This window comes from Dermacentor variabilis, chromosome 1 (genome assembly GCF_050947875.1).
Source record: "Dermacentor variabilis isolate Ectoservices chromosome 1, ASM5094787v1, whole genome shotgun sequence".
Classification (NCBI taxonomy): Eukaryota; Metazoa; Arthropoda; class Arachnida; order Ixodida; family Ixodidae; genus Dermacentor; species Dermacentor variabilis.
In genome coordinates, this window is record NC_134568.1 from 69,576,064 (window position 1) to 69,592,659 (window position 16,596).

Here is a 16,596-nt window from a genome sequence, read left to right on the forward strand (position 1 = left end):
GTATGCCTAAAAATTTGCTCAACTAGTCAATGGTTTTGGCCAGCCACAACCCCGATGTCGGTGAGATGCAGGGGGTGGCCAAGAAGGGCCAATAATTCCTCACTTATACCTTGTTTTGTTTCTATAGCACTGTAAAAATGTTTTACGCCCTTAAGGGTGTTTTCTTGTAGCACTGGTGACACCATTACCGTTAGAGCCTTGCAAAATTTTATAGACGACGACAACGGAGCTCCAACTAGACGTGCTATGACAAAAGACGTAGCTGAAAATTATGTAATCATTCTGACGGCATTGGGCGCACAGAAATATCCGTCAGGAGAGTTTCATATCTCTCCCTGTGAAATTTTCTTGTCGGATATTTCTGTGCGCCCAAGACTGCCAGAATGATTACATAGTTTTCAGCTACGTCTTTTGTCATAGCACGTCTAGTTGGAGCTCCGTTGTCGGCCTCTATAAATTTTTGTAAGGCCCTAACGATAAGGGTTGTTACCAGTGCAACAAGAAAACATCCTTAAGGGTTTAAACGTTTTTACCGTGTATTGACGCAGCGTGGAAATGAAAATGCCCAGAGAAAAAAACATTTTTTCGAGAGTAATGAACGCGGTGCATATGAATGGCATGTCGTATATGGCGTATCGTTAAGGTGGCGAAAGTTGTGACTTTTCCGAGCTGTGCCCGAAATAACTTTTGCCCATCTCAACCACCTCGCTGCATTCGTGAGCAGCGCGAGACAAAGCGCTGTCCGCACCTAACCACGCACTGCCCTAGGCCCGAGACACGCGCTGCGGACAAAGGCGAGCAGTGGCGAACGTCCCCGCCTATCAGGCCGTCGAGCGCTGTCCTGGGGCATGATGAAATCGAGAGTCACTCACTTTTGTCTGTTCTCTTTTTGTTTTTTTTTCTGTTTTTAGGGACCCCGTGGGAAGCGTGGAAAGAAAGGAGACAAGGGCGATAAAGGCGATCAAGTAAACATTGCTTGCTTTGCATATCAATGTATACCCTGCTCTAGTCTCGCGCGAAATTGCGCGGGAGTACATAGTGTCGTTCTCAGCGAAGCCCTGGGAATTGACCTTTGGTCGATGCTTCACGGGAAAGAAAATGAACACTGACAGAATGCACTATAGGCACAGCGAACCTACAGTGCGTGATTGCCTGCGGCGCCGTCACTTTGTGCGCTGCGCGTCGAGCTCGCGGGGAGCAGTCATTAGTGAGCCCGAAAAGTAAATTGCGCTGGCGAATGAGTAGTGGCGTTTCCTTGTTCCTACTATTCTTCGCTCGCAGGGAGTGAGCTAAACCTGTAAGTGCAAGAGATAGCGAGAGAAGTGCCATATAGCTTCCTGGCGACGTCACTATACCACAACGGTGCGTGTGCGGTGGAACACTCGTGGCATGTTGGGGTCGCTGACTGTCGTAACAAGTCGACAATATCTGCACGCACACGAGAACGGTTAGTAAATACAGCAAAATAATTTCTAAGACGGCGTCGTCCCAAAATTAAAGGCGCAAAACTGAGATCATAGTCTATCGTGGCACTGGTTACTGCGGATTCCACTGTTTGTCAATCGCGCGTAAAAACCTATGTTGGCTAAGCTGCTGCATGTTTCCAAGTCGTGTCTTGATCCACAAGTGTATAATTTGGGAGCAAACAGCTCCCAAATACGGCGCTGACTATCAGTGAAACGGTTTATTACCTGAAAAGTAGCTTATAAACCTTAATATGAGCGCGAAAAACAAGAAACATTAAGATAGACACAAAACCCTAACCAAAAAAGCGTCGCACTCGGTGGTTCATCCGTGACTGATTGCGGTCTACGAATTTCCGCCTCTTGCGATTGAACTTATACACCGTTCGAAGTGGCCGTTGTGTTAAGGATCGTTTTCTGAAAGCAAAAACGGGCAGCGATATGGCAATGCACTGTGTCATGTACGGGTACGTGTGTGCCGAAGTTTGAAAATGTGCACATCCTCAGAACGCATCGCGAGGGTTGAGCGTGTCAAATATTTGAGGTCGTTTCTACTCATCACAGTGGGCCGTCTTATGCGTACACATGCATGGTTAAAATTATGTGGTCTTACATGCCAAAACCACGATCTGATTATGAGGCACGCCGTAGCGCGGTGCTCCGGAAAAACGTTGACCACCTGCGGTTATTTAACGTGCATCCAATGCACGATACACGGGCGTCGTTGCATTCCGCCCTCGTCGGAATGCGGCCGGGATCGAACCGGCGCCCTCGAGCTCAGCCGCGCAACACTGGGCTACCGCAGTTGGTTAGCGTATGCCTGATTTAGCTTCGCGTGTCTGAGTGAATAGCACACCTTTGTTAGTGTGGTTTCACTTGCGCCACGTGCTATCTGCAGGTTGTTTTGGTGGTGCTTGGACTGGTCTCTGCTGATAGTCAGCGCGCCCTGTGCCTTCTCATTGCTTGTCGAGTGTTTAGCGCTGTTTGCTCCCATATATGCACCAACCATCATGCTCTCTTTATTGGTTGCAGGGAGTACCAGGACTGGATGCACCGTGCCCACTTGGCCCGGACGGCCTGCCGCTGCCCGGGTGCGGCTGGAAGCCACCGAACACATTAGGCGTACGGGCCATTTACTCTCACGGATATCACGCGCATCCTTGTTGCCAAATGGGATTTCCAGTGGCAGCGTCTACCCGCCTAGTTGACGTCGGATTCAGAGCACGTCTGCATTGTGTTACCCAGGGGCTGTTTCTTCGATGCCCATTTTTTTAGCCAGTAGCGCTATGCCGATCCATTTGGATATACTCGTAACACTTCATGGGAACTGAACACTTACGAGTGCAACGATTCGTTTTCATTGTCCGTTCTTCATTTCTTATCATCCGTAGCACCGAGTGACCGATTCTGGCGGTACCGAATGTCTGAGTCGATGTTGAAGAGCGACAAGAATGGAAAATGAAATGAATTGTTACTAACTACGGCCCCAGAGGGCAGATGAAAGCAGTTCGACGTGTAATCGCATTGCTAAACTGTCTTACAAAATTAAGTATCTGTGTTGGTCCTCATGCGTGAATGTATGTAATACGGTTTCGCTTGAGCTCACTGTAAGTCTTTCAGTTTCTCTTTCGGCTGCCTTTTATAGAATAGATGCATCATAGCATCACCATTTGCTTACTACTTGAGCGACTTAGTGATGATGGCATTTGGCTGCTGAGTGCGATTACAAGGGTCCAGTTCCTGGCCATGGGCGCTGCATTCCTACGTGGCAGATTCAAAAACCGGCCACGTGCTGGGATTTTGTTGCCGAGTAAAGATCATACGGTGCTCAAATTAATCCGCAACCCGACTAGCATAGCTGGCAGCCACCACTGTCAACAATGCTTGTTAGCTGTACGTACTTGTAGTGACATGGCAGATGCAATAGCTGTTTGCCTCTTGAAAAAGCAGTATAGTTTAATGTTCGGCTAATCATTTACTGAACCGTCGCAGTGGTTTGTGACTTGGTTGACCCCTGGACAGCAATCCGCCCCTATAGCTTGAGGCAGACGCTATCGACTGTTCATTTGTTTGGATTAAATAAAGCTACTGGACCTCGAAGCCATGGAAAAGGAAAGAAAATTACTAAGCCTCTGAGCGCCCTAAATAATTTACTACTGTGAATTTTTTTACGAACCGGTTTCGGTTTCGTTTCTAAGGAGGCGTCTGTGTCGTGACGTCACGACGCAGACGATCGGAACGTGGAAGCTGAACATCACCAGCAACGCTTTGGCACTCACTTCCTCAGTGACTATGGCGTTGGGCTGCTAAGCACGAGGTCGCTGGACCGAATTCCGGCCGCGGCGGCCGCATTTCGATGGGGGCGAAATGCAAAAGCACCCGTGTACTTATTATTTAGGTACACGTTAAAGAACCCTAGGTGGTCCAAATTTCCGGAGTCCCCCACTACGGCGTGTCTCATAATGAGATCATGGTTTTGGCATGTAAAACCCTATAAGTTATTTATTTTGCGCTCACTTCGGCTTGGTCGTCTGCATGTTACTATGCAGTGGACCGCACAGCGAGCTCAGCTATAACTGTATGACTTCTTTGAAAAATGCTCTTTAGGACACATTTCTGGGAGCTTTCGAGACGTGTTGTTTTAACGAGCTGAAAGCAGAGTCTGAAACCAATGTACAAGCACTGGCGGATACCAATTCATGCAGCAGTTTCTTACCCCAACTGTGACTACTTTCACTGCTCCTATGGCAAACTGGTTATCTGACTGAACGACAAGGAAGGCTCCTACCAAAATTTATTTTAAAAACCCGACGTTTTGGAGCCCGACCGGCTCATTCTTCAGGGGTGAGATGCCGCGAGGCGCAGCAGCGCTTATATGCGCTTTGGGCGCTTTCACAGGCATGCAGGCACTTTTCGTAGACCTTTAGCGTAAAGGGCGGATAGTGTTCCTAACGAACGACTGATGTTACCCGGCGTTCTTTTGGATTTGTTTTGTCTTTGTACACAATTTTGTACCCAATGCCCTGCGCCTTTTCGACAGGAACGCGGTCTTTTGGACGAAGGAGGGGGCTACCGACCGTGGAGAGAGGCTTGTCAGCAACATCAACCCCTGCCCCTCGCAGCACACGGGCTAAATTCAGTTGTCCCCGGCCATGCAGATATCTGCCAAATGTTTACCTATGAAGCTGGTAACTTAGCTTGGTTCATAAATCAATAGTCCTAATTTGTTTTTATTTATTTATTTTCTTTCTTTTCTTTTCGGGAGATTACTTCTAAACCTTGACAACGCCCTATGCCTCCCAAAGTACGAACTTCACGTGCTGTTGGGATAAGGATATTCAACCTAATTCAACGACAGTGCTGCTGACAGGCGTAATGTGTAGCTCAGTGTGTAGAACCCGTTTTCTCTAGCAAGTTAAGCTTAATTACCTGTAAGGATTAAATCACATGCATCTCTTGACCGCTGCCGCTACAGGCGCTAGTTCTTGATGATCTGAATTCCGGGGTTTCGACGGACTCAGTCCTAGCTCCAATGCCATCTCGCGCAAGCTTTTATTGAATATTTCGTACGTTATATTAAACTACTTCGCTGTGCAGTGGAGAGTTCTATTAGAATAGTCAGCGCGTCACGCAACAGTTCCACGGTATAATCGAGAGAATGGCGTCTTTTTTTTTTTCTGCTGCGACATCGACGTCTCTCTAAAGATCAGACAGCGAGGGGAGCACTCTTGGGAAAGAAATGACTCATAAGCTACCTTCTCCTACCTATTGCTAGAGAGAGACAGAAGAAATGGGAAAGGCAGGGAGGTTAACCAGAGGGGAAGATGTAGTTTGCTACCCTACGCTGGGGAGAGAGGGAGGGGAAGAAAAAGTGACAGGAAATAGAGAGAGATAGAAAGTAAGAGATTATTATCGATAGGTAGTGTGACCGTGTACCTGTGTTCCCTATTAATTGCTAATTTTATACTAATGTTTTAGTAAAAGAGACACCCAGAATTGGCGCGTACGTTCTCTAAGTATAACCGCAACGAACCAGTCCAACTGACGGTTTCATGTGATGGTAACTAACGTTAAGCTACCTGCACTAACATGTGGTCTACTAGCACCAAGTTAATAATTGGTTCGTTCTTCTTTCTTTATATTAGCGAGGCGTGAAATCCAATTATATTGCTGCATATCGCCTTACGCACCTTATTCATAGCACAAAAAATATAGTTCTACCGTTTCTCGGAGAGAGAGAGAGATAGATGAAATGCAGGGAGGTTGACCAGATATCAGTCTCCGGTTTGCTACCCCACACTGGGGATGGGAGATAGGGCTTAGAAACATGACAGAGAGGAAAACGCTAAACGAAAAAAACACGCACACATACACACAAAAGGCGTTCGAGTTAAAGACATTGGGTGCTGAGCTGCGCACATTTACGGACATCCGTTTTCGATGTACACATCATGAAGTTGCAATGATTTCTGATAAGGCACAGCTACACCACGTGGGGCCACACTGCCTTTGTGTGTTTGTTCCGCTTTGTCCCACCTACATGCACGCGCCACCGCCGCTTGTACGAAGGGGCTTTAGTCCCATCGTTTGCCGGCTCCTTTTCTGGAGTGGTCGGCTCGGATATCGTCCTCAATAAATCTCAGTCGATCGCCACTCAGGTCGACCTAGTATCACTTTAGGTTTTCACTACCTTCCCTATACCGGTATAGTTCGCGTCTCTCCTCATTACACGGTTGAATCGTCCCGGCTCTACCTTCCTTAACTTCTTTAGCCGCTATACGATCTCTGAGGTCTTGAACGCGCTTCGGATATGCTGGTTCCAAACCCCGCCGCCAATCCGCGTAAACGCCGTGCAACTTAATAAACGCAAATTCTCAGATATCATCGCTTATTGGAGAGGTCATCATAAAGTTCCCACCCTTTTTTTATATTAGCGATGAATTAAAGAAAATATTACAAAAAGCAATAGATTACACGTTCCTGTCCCGCATGTCAGTAGAGGTCTGCAGTCTTCGGCGTCACCTGTGCCTCGCGCTAGTGCTGCAGCCAGTAGCCTCAGAAATAGCAGCAAAAACAGAGTACAACCCGCTTATAACACAGTCACGTGTTCAACGCCTCTGACTGTTCAAAGCATTTACACCTTTTTCTATTGCGCGCACTTGCCAAAAAAAGTAACGAGCAAAAGCTCCTTCCTATATCGTTTCATCTCCTTTCTTTCGCATAGCATTGTTCTCTCGCATTATTAACGGTTGCCATCGCCTCGGCACATATATATTTTTAATGGCACGCTTCTACATGTTTTTCTTCGTTTCTTTCATCTCCCTATCTTGCCTCGACCGGAGACAGACTATAAGAGCGCACAGCGAGAGCCGTTCGTCTTGTGTATAGATTTTCCGGGTGCATTTCTCTGCGGCGCGCCCGACCAGCCCGAGTCGAGGCGCTTTGACTCTGGCTTCACGCTTTCACCCCGCAGCGTCACCGGGCCGGAAGACACTGATAAATACGCTGCATAAACGAGACCGCGGCGAGAAAAGAGAAAGTGGCAACTGCATGCAATCGCGTCGGCGAACGTATAAAGGCCCGCGGTTTGCTTGCGAATATAGAGAACGGCGCTCCTGAATGCCGAGCGTCGTGCTCGAAAGCATATCAACGGGCGTGCAGTCTGCAACGAAAGTGTAAATGTCATCGCTTTCGTCCACGAAGGGGACACCTCTTGTGCGTCGGGCACTTCAGCGCTCAACGGCGCTCGCCTGCAGAGAAAATGAGCGCCGAAATGGACGCTAAACAGTACCGCTAAACCAATTTAGGCTGGTAACGCGTCATTTAAGAATGATCCCTTCATTCAGATGGCGCTAAACCGGTTCATTATCAGCGGAGGAAATGAAGGCCCAAGTGCCCTTTCTTTTGAATTTAGGGCCGGAACTTCAGCACCGGCACGTCAAGCGGATTTCAAGGCATTCTAGTATTTTGGCAGTACCGGCGCATGGAAAGGCCCTAAACCCTCCTAGGTCGACACTTTGTTTCCTTTAGAATTCAATGCAACCCTTCTTTACCGATAAACAATTAGCCAGACCCGAGTATAGACGCTGTTAAAACGCACGACGGCACAGCGAAACGTTAGAGAAGCTTCAAGGTGGCGTCACCACATGTATTTCGTTTTTTTTTTTCCGTCTTTTCTCGCTTACCGTCAAGATCGTTGGCTTCCGCACTTTTGTGACATGGTATAGGGGCGGTATTCGCGTACGATCACCCTCTGTGACACGATCACTTTCGCGATATTCTAGTTGGGAAGAAGTGAGTACAAGGCGACCGGAGCGGCGAATCCAGAAACGCGCCGCTGTATCACGAACGCGAAGGTCGCTCGTGTAAGGTGCCGTTCCCACTCCTGATTATTAGTGGCTTGATGAGAACTTACTGCTGGCACGGAACGCACAGAGAAGCTGATCCATCGCCTTCAATTGAAGGTTGCACACACGAACAGTCTTCATCTGACAAGTACGTCTTTCGACGTCTCCTGAATGCTGATGCGACCGGGAAACTGCGACCATTTGCCGCATGCTTATCGAGCGCCAGAAATGCTCCACAGGAAGGCGAGCATTAGCGAATAAACTCTAAAGATTGGACAAGCGCTTGTTTAATTAGTGGAGATGAAAATTTCTAGGTGGAAACAAGGATGTGTGTATATTTCCGATAATCATCTCCGCTTTCTACGTCGTGAGCGTGGACTATATATTCAAAGTGAGCTGCGCGTTCTGCCATTCCGTGTGATCGCGCTGACGCGCTTCTCCGCCAAAGGCTAAGAACTTGGCACTGCAGCTTACATTTTGCGACAAAGTGGGCCGCTGTTAATTAGTTAGTTATTGAGATCTGCGTTGTTCCAATAGTTTCTTCCTTTCTTTTATTAACTTTTTTTTTCATAGAACAAAGTTAAATTATGCAGCCGATATATATTCTGCATCAATCACTCTACCGCAGCTTATCTACAATAGAACAGAACGGAATTTCGTTATTCTTGACTAGTGAATGGCTCTCAAGAAGGACAGGTTAAGCAACAACATTCTACACTACCCACTGTTTATACTGAACTCTGAAAACGGCCCGTATCTTTTACAGGCGCGTTCGGGACACAAAGTGCCGCGTGCCGCGTTATCGCAGCACTAATTTAAATCTGGACGGCTCAGCTGTAAACTATCCGTTAATGCAAAGCATTCGCGGTAAACTTTAGGCCGACTATATTTGTGCCGTCACCTGTACTGTGGAAAGCCTAAATACTGAAAATCTGCTTTCTTTGTCGGCATGTGGGGACGGATGTTCTCCGCTCTGGGCTGGTAGCACGCGCTGGAGTCTTGTCTTTGCAAGATGTCGGTCGTGATAATAACATTTGTAGCACGCAGCTTATCAGGTCTCCTTTTATTTTATTTTTTTTTTCACAGGAGGAAAAACACGACCGTAAGTGTTATTTGTTGATATCGCTCTCATTTGTTAGTGAATAGCTTTGCTACCGCGAGGGACAAACTTAAGGCTATAAAGAACGAGTAGGCACAATGGTCTCTTCATGGACGCGATGTCAAAAGCGAGCAGTCAGCGGTCTCTGGCGCTACTTTCAGGTGATGCTATTTTCTAGGACTACGCAGCGCTTTAGACCACGGCGAGGAAATACTTTTGGCAGCTGGCACTAATAAATTCGCCTGCATCAATGTGTGTTCTGGCTGTCACGTTCTACCCTGAATTTGAAGCACGTGGTCATCTTTTTTTTTTTTTCTCCTGTCCTTTGTCCCCATGCAGTAGTTGTAGTGTTATTCTCTGGCAATTTCCTTTGGGGGCCGTGCTAGCGAGGTATTCGATTTTGTTCGAAGCCACAGGCTTAAGTTTCTACCGAATGTGCGCTCTTGGGGGTGACATCTTTTGGTGGCTTTCCCACCTTCCATACGCATCTGCTGCTCTCATCTTATTTCTAACCTACTATTTCCGCCGAGAGGTCACAACGTACTGCCGCTTTTAACACAGTCGCATGTTCAACACCTCCGACGTACTGCGCCAAGCACAAGAATAACAGTTCGATAGGGGCGGAATGCAAGAGCGCAGGTGTATAATATTTCAGTGCGCACAGGGAAGGATTCGCATTGTTTGGCTAACGGACGCCGGAAAGCCCAGTAGCAGAGGCTCCCGGTTGGGCCTACGCTTAAACTGTGTGTTCCACGCTCCCTGGGGCGTCAAATATCGCCGAGCTTTTTTTCTTTTCTTTTTCTTGTTTTCGTGTAGACCGCTCACTTTCTTTGCATTCGTAACCTGTGATGCAGGGTCCCATGCCACCAGTACCACCGGAAGAACCACTAGACTCATAAGATCGCGTTCTACAGAAGCTTCTGGCGGCATCCATCAGGAGCATTCTCGGTAAGACTATAGAATTATGTATGCTCCGGTCACAAGCTTGTGCTTTGCGCAACAGTGTATGCACTATACGAGGTGCTATAGGTACAACTATCTATGTTATTTTTTTTCTTTTTTTTTTTGACAAATCAATTTATCACATATAAATGATAATCTCCTAGAGTGAGTGAGTGAGTGAGTGAGTGAGTGAGTGAGTGAGTGAGTGAGTGAGTAGACTGTAGAGTGTAGACATTAGCGAAATTGCGAGCGACTTGAGGAATATATTACACCACTATATCAGTGGATAAATGATGAAATTAATAAACTATTTACATGTTCAGGGGGGGGGGGGAAATGCGGACACAGAGAGGAAACACAGGTTAAGTTCAGTTCTGTTTGTGTGTGCGTTCTTTGCGCTGGTCTTAACACAAATATTTACCACACCTCCCAACTGTAGTTACTTTTGTTTAAAATAATTAACGCAGCTTACTTTCCCACCGCTCTCTCATTGCTGATCGCCATGCACATTTTTTCTCTGCAGCCCAAGATTATGCTTTAGCATCGGCCAACAAGCAATAAAAATTGGCAGTGCAGCCCTACGGCCCTGTCTCAAATAGGGACGACGTGATTTGCAGCCCGAGTCCAATAGCGCCGAATATTTGCTGCGAGGTTGAGCTAAATGGGGCATCGCCGTAGCTGCACTTGTATGGATAGCCATTACTTGACTCATGACGTCATCTATACATCCTGACTGCATAAAATCATTCGGTTACTTTTTGGGTCGGAGAAGCAAGGTACATACACTATTCTCAATGTAATTGACATAATAACAAATACATTCTCTGTAAATGCGTCACTACCGTACCCTTGAAGCTCAGTAGAACGCCTCAAGGTGTGTGTGTGGGGGGGGGGGGGGGGGGGTCGCGCTGCCACAAAATGATAGTTATGCGAGCCTTGGTTGAAAACGCTGGCTTCGCCACCATAGACTGGTCGGCACGCAGGCGTCGAATGCTCGACGCGCCAGCCTCGGACGGCTGCGAGTCAACGTTTTGCGCAGTGTTTATTCCTACTTTCGTTCGCAGTTGTCATCGCTCGACATCGTTGCCTCAGAGCACGGCCGCCGGGACCTCGTCATTGGGCCGCGGGACGTCGGTGGCAGTCGCCTGCAGCCTCGGAGGAGATGCACCGTGCAGCAGATTCACGCTCCCCACCCCCAGTCCCACACTGCTATTTACGGGTTCTTTTTCGCTGCAAGTTTTGCTCTCTTCGCAGCCCCAGCGCCTACGGCGCACTCGCGCACGCATACACACACACGCGTAAACACACACACACACACACACACACACACATACGCGCACATACGCGCACAGACGCGCACAGACGCGCGCGCGCAAGCACACACACACAAACGCAAGCAGGCGTTAGTTGACGCGCTCTCTTCGACCGGCCCCGATGACAGCGCGGTTGAGCGCGGAGGTGTGCCCCGTGCCCTACCACTGATGACCTGCCCACTTCCCCACCTTGTTTTCTTTTTTGTTTTTCTGTCCAGACTTCTTTTATTGAAATATTCGCGAGAGGGGAGGAGAAATGAAGGGCTGAAGGGTGGTGTCAGGAAAGCGTTGCAAATCCTAAGTGGCGTCTGCCGAGGAAGCCGCGGCATTCGCAACTGCTCGTTCGCCTAGGCCAATGGAATCACTACGAAGAAAAGCGTACATTGGCTTTTCGACGGCGCCTTTGACAACATTTTCTGGACGTCAACACGGACGTTCACTCAAGATACCGTTCAAGAAAAATCCCTGGCGGGTGGTGGTGCACTACTAGATGCGCACGTCAAGATGAAACTGTTGCGTTCACTTGCAGAGACCTTCGCAGTAGTCCGCAGCAGGTACTGTGCATCATTGCGAATACTGCCACAGTATATGTAAAGGCGGTATTCATCGCTTACCGGGCGAATCAGATACGTCGATGTCGGACAGAACCGCCCAGTTTCATGCAAATCAAAGTTCAACGTGGAGCCACGTATGAGAACAGGAGCAAACGACAAGAAAATGCGCGTTATCGAGAGCTGAGGGAAGGCATGGAGCGAACTCTCACTGAAACGGCCGATGGGGCTCAGTCAGCGAGACGCGCGCCTTGCCTTCTCGTTGCCAAACGAGTAGCGACGCCCGTCCGCTACGCCTGTGTGCTGTGCGACACTGACCAGCCCACCCCTATGTAGCGATGCGCAGGCATTGGTTCTCCCTCCCTCTCCGTTGTCGATCATTGTATATGTCATCACCTCACCTGCACCACGAGGCTCGTTCGCTACCGCTGTAGAGTATAGAAGCAAGGAGAGGTAGCTAAGAGTGTACATTTCTTTCTCGCTGTCTCCTTCTCACCACCCTATTTTCGTTTTTTACGTTTGTAATGAGTATGAGTTGAGGTCTTCTCATTATCGTTGTTCTGTCGTAACAACGCCTACTTCGTGTTTCCGTCAGCTGTACCAGTGGCGTTTTCCGACGGCGAGCAGCTATTTCATTTTGGAATGTACGTGATGGTGTACTACAAACGCGTGCTGTTTACCTGGGCGAAGAAGAAGCATACGCTTCTGTTAATTTTCAGTAGCAAACACGCGAGAACCGCCATGTTTCTTTCAAGAAACTGGGGCGGTTTCTCAAGTAGCCTGATGGGTGAATAGCGTATTCCCTCATGCAGAAAAGAAAAGACAAAAAATAAAGCACGTCAGAACGTGCTGTAGACATTGCGAGATCCATCGCGTGGTCTGAGGTGGTCATATGAAACTGACTTTCTTACGTATGTGAGAAAATATCCTACAGGTTTGCTGGCAGCTTTTTCGGGAAGGCACTGCATAAGCGCGAGTCCAGCGGTGAAGCGACTGCAAGTAATGAAACAAATAAACAAACAGACAAAAGCGAACGGGTGTGAGTCCCACACTATGACAGAAAATTACAGGCAATAATCAAAAACTTAACGCAAGCCATGATTTCAAGCTCACGTTCGCGATCCACGATATCCACGATATGCTCATCTGACAGTTTGGAAAAAAAAAACACCGACAAGGACGCGCATGGCAGGATCCATCGCGTTGCTGCTGCTGCCGACGCTTACTCTTTTTTTGTGTGTGTGTGTCCGTGCGCAGCCAAGCGAAACAATGAACACATAACGCGAACATCTCAGCGGTGAAAGTCAGTCGTCTTGTGTCGTGAGCGTGTATAGAAACGAGAAGGTGCGCAATACTTACTTTTCTCTGCTCGCAGAAAGACTGTGACGGCGAGCGTCCAGAAGTTGCCAGTGTGTACCGACTTGATGTTTGTATGCGCCAGTGACGCGTATACCAGCGAGAAAGCGCCGAGAAGAACCGTGTTTCCTTCCCTCCCAATCCCACGAAGTCACTCAGTCCGAGCGGCTGGAGTGGTGCCATTCCTGCGAATAATTGCTTGCTGTAGAAAAACCACGTCCGCCTCAAGGAGGTTGTTGAAACAAATAAAAGGAGAGCTCCTGGAGTGAAAGTAACGTGCAAGCAGTGAAGCCGCAGAAGCCATCCTACCATGGGCATCGAAGCAGTGGCGCAAGCTGCTTGGCCGTTTCAAAATTGACAAATCACGGCCATACGAATCTCTTTCGACAGGTTTCTTTGTGTCACAGGTGTTTTCGTGAGAAATGAGCATGGAGAATGATTTGATCGTCGACCACGATTACGATATTCAGCGAGAAATTAGCGTTCTGGTAGCGCAAGCAGGGAATTTTTATAGCTCACGTAATCTAGAACGCATCTCCGCGATTCGGAAGAGAAAGAGCACTCGTGATGCGCGTGTGTAAAAAAACGAACTAAACAATACGCATTTCCCACGGCTTGTTCTCTCATAGGCGGCTGCCCCTCCAGAAGTTTCTATTCGGACCTCCTTGGGTGGGTGCCTCGACGCTGCCGAAAGAGCAGCGCCGCGCGCGCACCGCGTGCGCCAGGAACCAGAGTCACGCGGCCTTCTAGGGCAGAAGTGTCTTCTCACGCCGTGATGGCGCAGGACAAAACTTCTATCGGTGACGCGCTCGCACGCTACTGAGAGGTACTCGCGATCCTTATAAGCACGCCTTCCGCTTCGGCTCAGTTAAAATGTTAAAAAAGAAGTGGTTGTTAAAAGGAACGTCAAAAAAAAGCAGTATAGATCAAGTTAGACTGGTATGTGGACTTCGCCTTCAAGAGTAGCAAATAATACCTTTTTTACCGGGAGTAGAAGCTTACAACACCGGAAGACGGCGCAAAATACCACTGTCGCATTCCCAAGACAGCTCTTTCTTGCAACGTGACAGGATGTCGCATCCACTGTCTGAATGAAGCCAGTTCATCGTTCATTATCAAAGAAAGAGTCACGCCTGGTCCTCAACAATGAAACTTCAACCAGTCAACTTTAATAATCACGTGCAAAAATACATTAATTAATCAGAAAAATAAATACAGACAATAAAGACCGTAGGATATGTGACCCCACGCAGTGGCGTCATTATTCCCGCGCTGTGGGCAAGTGTGGCCTTAAATTGGTATTTTGGCCAAGATGTTTCTGCCCCCTAAAGATTACTGGCGCAACAAGGCACGGTGATTTATTCTTGCTACTAGGACATCCATTGCTGTCCAGAAAGAAAAAAAAAACGTTAACACGGTTATGTATACTAATGTGCACGCTTGGCCCAGCTCATGGGGTCTGCCTATTCATCATGCCCCATTCAATGCGAGAGTCGCGGAAAGGGCCGTTCGCGTGCCGAGTACAACCGACATGATGTCCACGTTGTTTGCCCCCAGTGGCCGCGTGCGCTTTTCCTTGCTCAAGTCCGCGTAAGCGCTTCTGCATGTTTGCCGCGTGTGCGTTGGAACTTAAGAAAGTTGCGCCCTGGCAACCGGCGCTTTCGTCGTCGAACACGAACGGACTTTCGTACATCCAACGGTTGGTTCCTTCGGACGCGGCGCATTTGAGTGAGCACGATGTGTTCGACGTACTTTGGCACCACTCACGCCGTTCGGGATCCGGTGACTCCGCAGTCTGTCCTCGTGCGGTTGGGTCTCCCATCAAATCCCACCTTTACTAGAGTCCACTAAGTGTGTTCGTGTAAACTCAGGAGGCAAAGTTGGAAGCTAAGTTATTGTTTGACGTCGCATTCGTATTCATAGTGTGAAATAAAATACTTTTTACTCTTTATGTGTTTCTGTGTGTATCACCCGCGTTCCTGTGCGGAAACTAGCGCGTCCACGCAGTTCCTACTGCCACATTCCCATGACAATGCCAACTAAAACACAAAAAAGAAGCAGGTAGCCTTATTGCGGCCTTCGTTTTGAGTTTTTATATATCTTAATTGGTGAGGTCCAATTCGGGCACTATATTTAAAATAGTACACGGCGAGACGTGTTTATTTTTTCTCTATATGTTATTTATTTTCTTTACTTGGTCTTAGAATTTTTCTTGCCATTTCAACAAATGCAAACAATTAAAAACAACTAGAATTCGCTTTCCGGTCAACCGAGTTTCGTGCTTCACTTTCATAAACAATCGTATCTGAAATCATCCTCCAAAGGACAGTTTTCCGTGTTCTTTTCCTCCTCACAGCTTTTGCTCGCACACATGGTCATTGTTTGCATAAGTGTTCGCAATTAAGGAAGAGATTGGCCAAAGCATCACACACTAATGGACGCAGAATGGATGCTTGGTTCAGTACTTAAGCTTAATTTTGCCTTTTACTAGTAATCCCATGCCATTGTACCACGGTTGCCACGGATTTCTTTCAGCCGCACTCGGTGAAAGAGCCGGTTACCTAGATGGTGGGAACGAGCATAAAATCTGGCGGGAACGAGGGAGGACACACGACATGTGCTCAACCGTCGCCTTTCGCGCACATCTTCAAAAGAAAATCACACAAGGCCTCAAACACCGGCACACGTGCGAAATTAATACAGAAAAGAGCGGGATTCTCGAACAGTGAAAGAGAGAGAGAATAATGAGGCTCTATGAGAGGAAAAGCGCGAGGTTGACCGGGGGAGCGCGCTTCTGTTCTGCTAACACTGCGGTAACTAGAAAGAGAGGAAGAACAGGAAAGTAGAGGTGGACGAGGATTGGTGATGAAAAAAAAATACTTGAAAGGCGATTCAACCTCCAGTTTATGTCGATGAAAGGCAATGCCTTCCCTGGCGATTTCAGGATGTTAATGGGGTTTAGGAACCGTATAATTTATTCTGAGAGCCGCACTGGAGCGACAACCTATGATCGACGTCAACTAGGGGTTGAATCGCCTTCCGGCTTTTTGTCATGGCTTATTATCATCGTAATCATCAGCAGCAGCGTGACTCTCAGAATAAAATATGTGGTTCATCATCAGTTATAATCATCAGTTTTCTCAGATTTTTAAGTTGCGCTATCTCCGGGATCGGCCCACGAACGGAACTAGAAACGGACGTTAAAAATGGACTTAAGAAACAGACGTACTCGATACGGAAGAATGGCGGTAACTCGCCAAGGAAGACATTAACTTCAAAATACTACTTGCCGAAGCGCCTGCCGTCCGATTAGTCAGACTTGATCAGTGTTATTGAAAATTGCACAAGAAAGCATAACGTATATGTATGTGTACAGCGCTCAGCGAATGAAACGCGATACTCGGACAAGGTGGCGGCCAGTACTTTCTTGCGCCACCGGTGGGCGCTGGTGACACTGAGACGATACATTTTTGTGTCACTTGAAAGCGAGATCTTTTCGATGCATCGTAATTGCATTCGGCCTCC

At 47.8% G+C, this 16,596-nt stretch overlaps 1 protein-coding gene across 6 annotated transcripts in view; it reads left to right on the forward strand.

The window, feature by feature from the left end:
* The window catches only part of LOC142579011 (uncharacterized), a 465,789-nt gene extending 450,769 nt beyond the window's left edge, over positions 1 to 15,020 (forward strand). For 5 of the 6 annotated variants that reach the window (XM_075688787.1, XM_075688796.1, XM_075688804.1 and 2 more), the window contains 4 exons: positions 912 to 965; positions 2,496 to 2,585; positions 9,764 to 9,857; positions 10,916 to 15,020. In XM_075688787.1, coding sequence (XP_075544902.1) covers positions 912 to 965; positions 2,496 to 2,585; positions 9,764 to 9,808 — 189 coding nt within the window. In that variant the 3' untranslated portion in view covers positions 9,809 to 9,857; positions 10,916 to 15,020. The remainder of the gene's footprint in view (positions 1 to 911; positions 966 to 2,495; positions 2,586 to 9,763; positions 9,858 to 10,915) is intronic. The other variant, XM_075688827.1, reaches the window with a different exon arrangement.
* Positions 15,021 to 16,596: the final 1,576 nt, after the last annotated feature.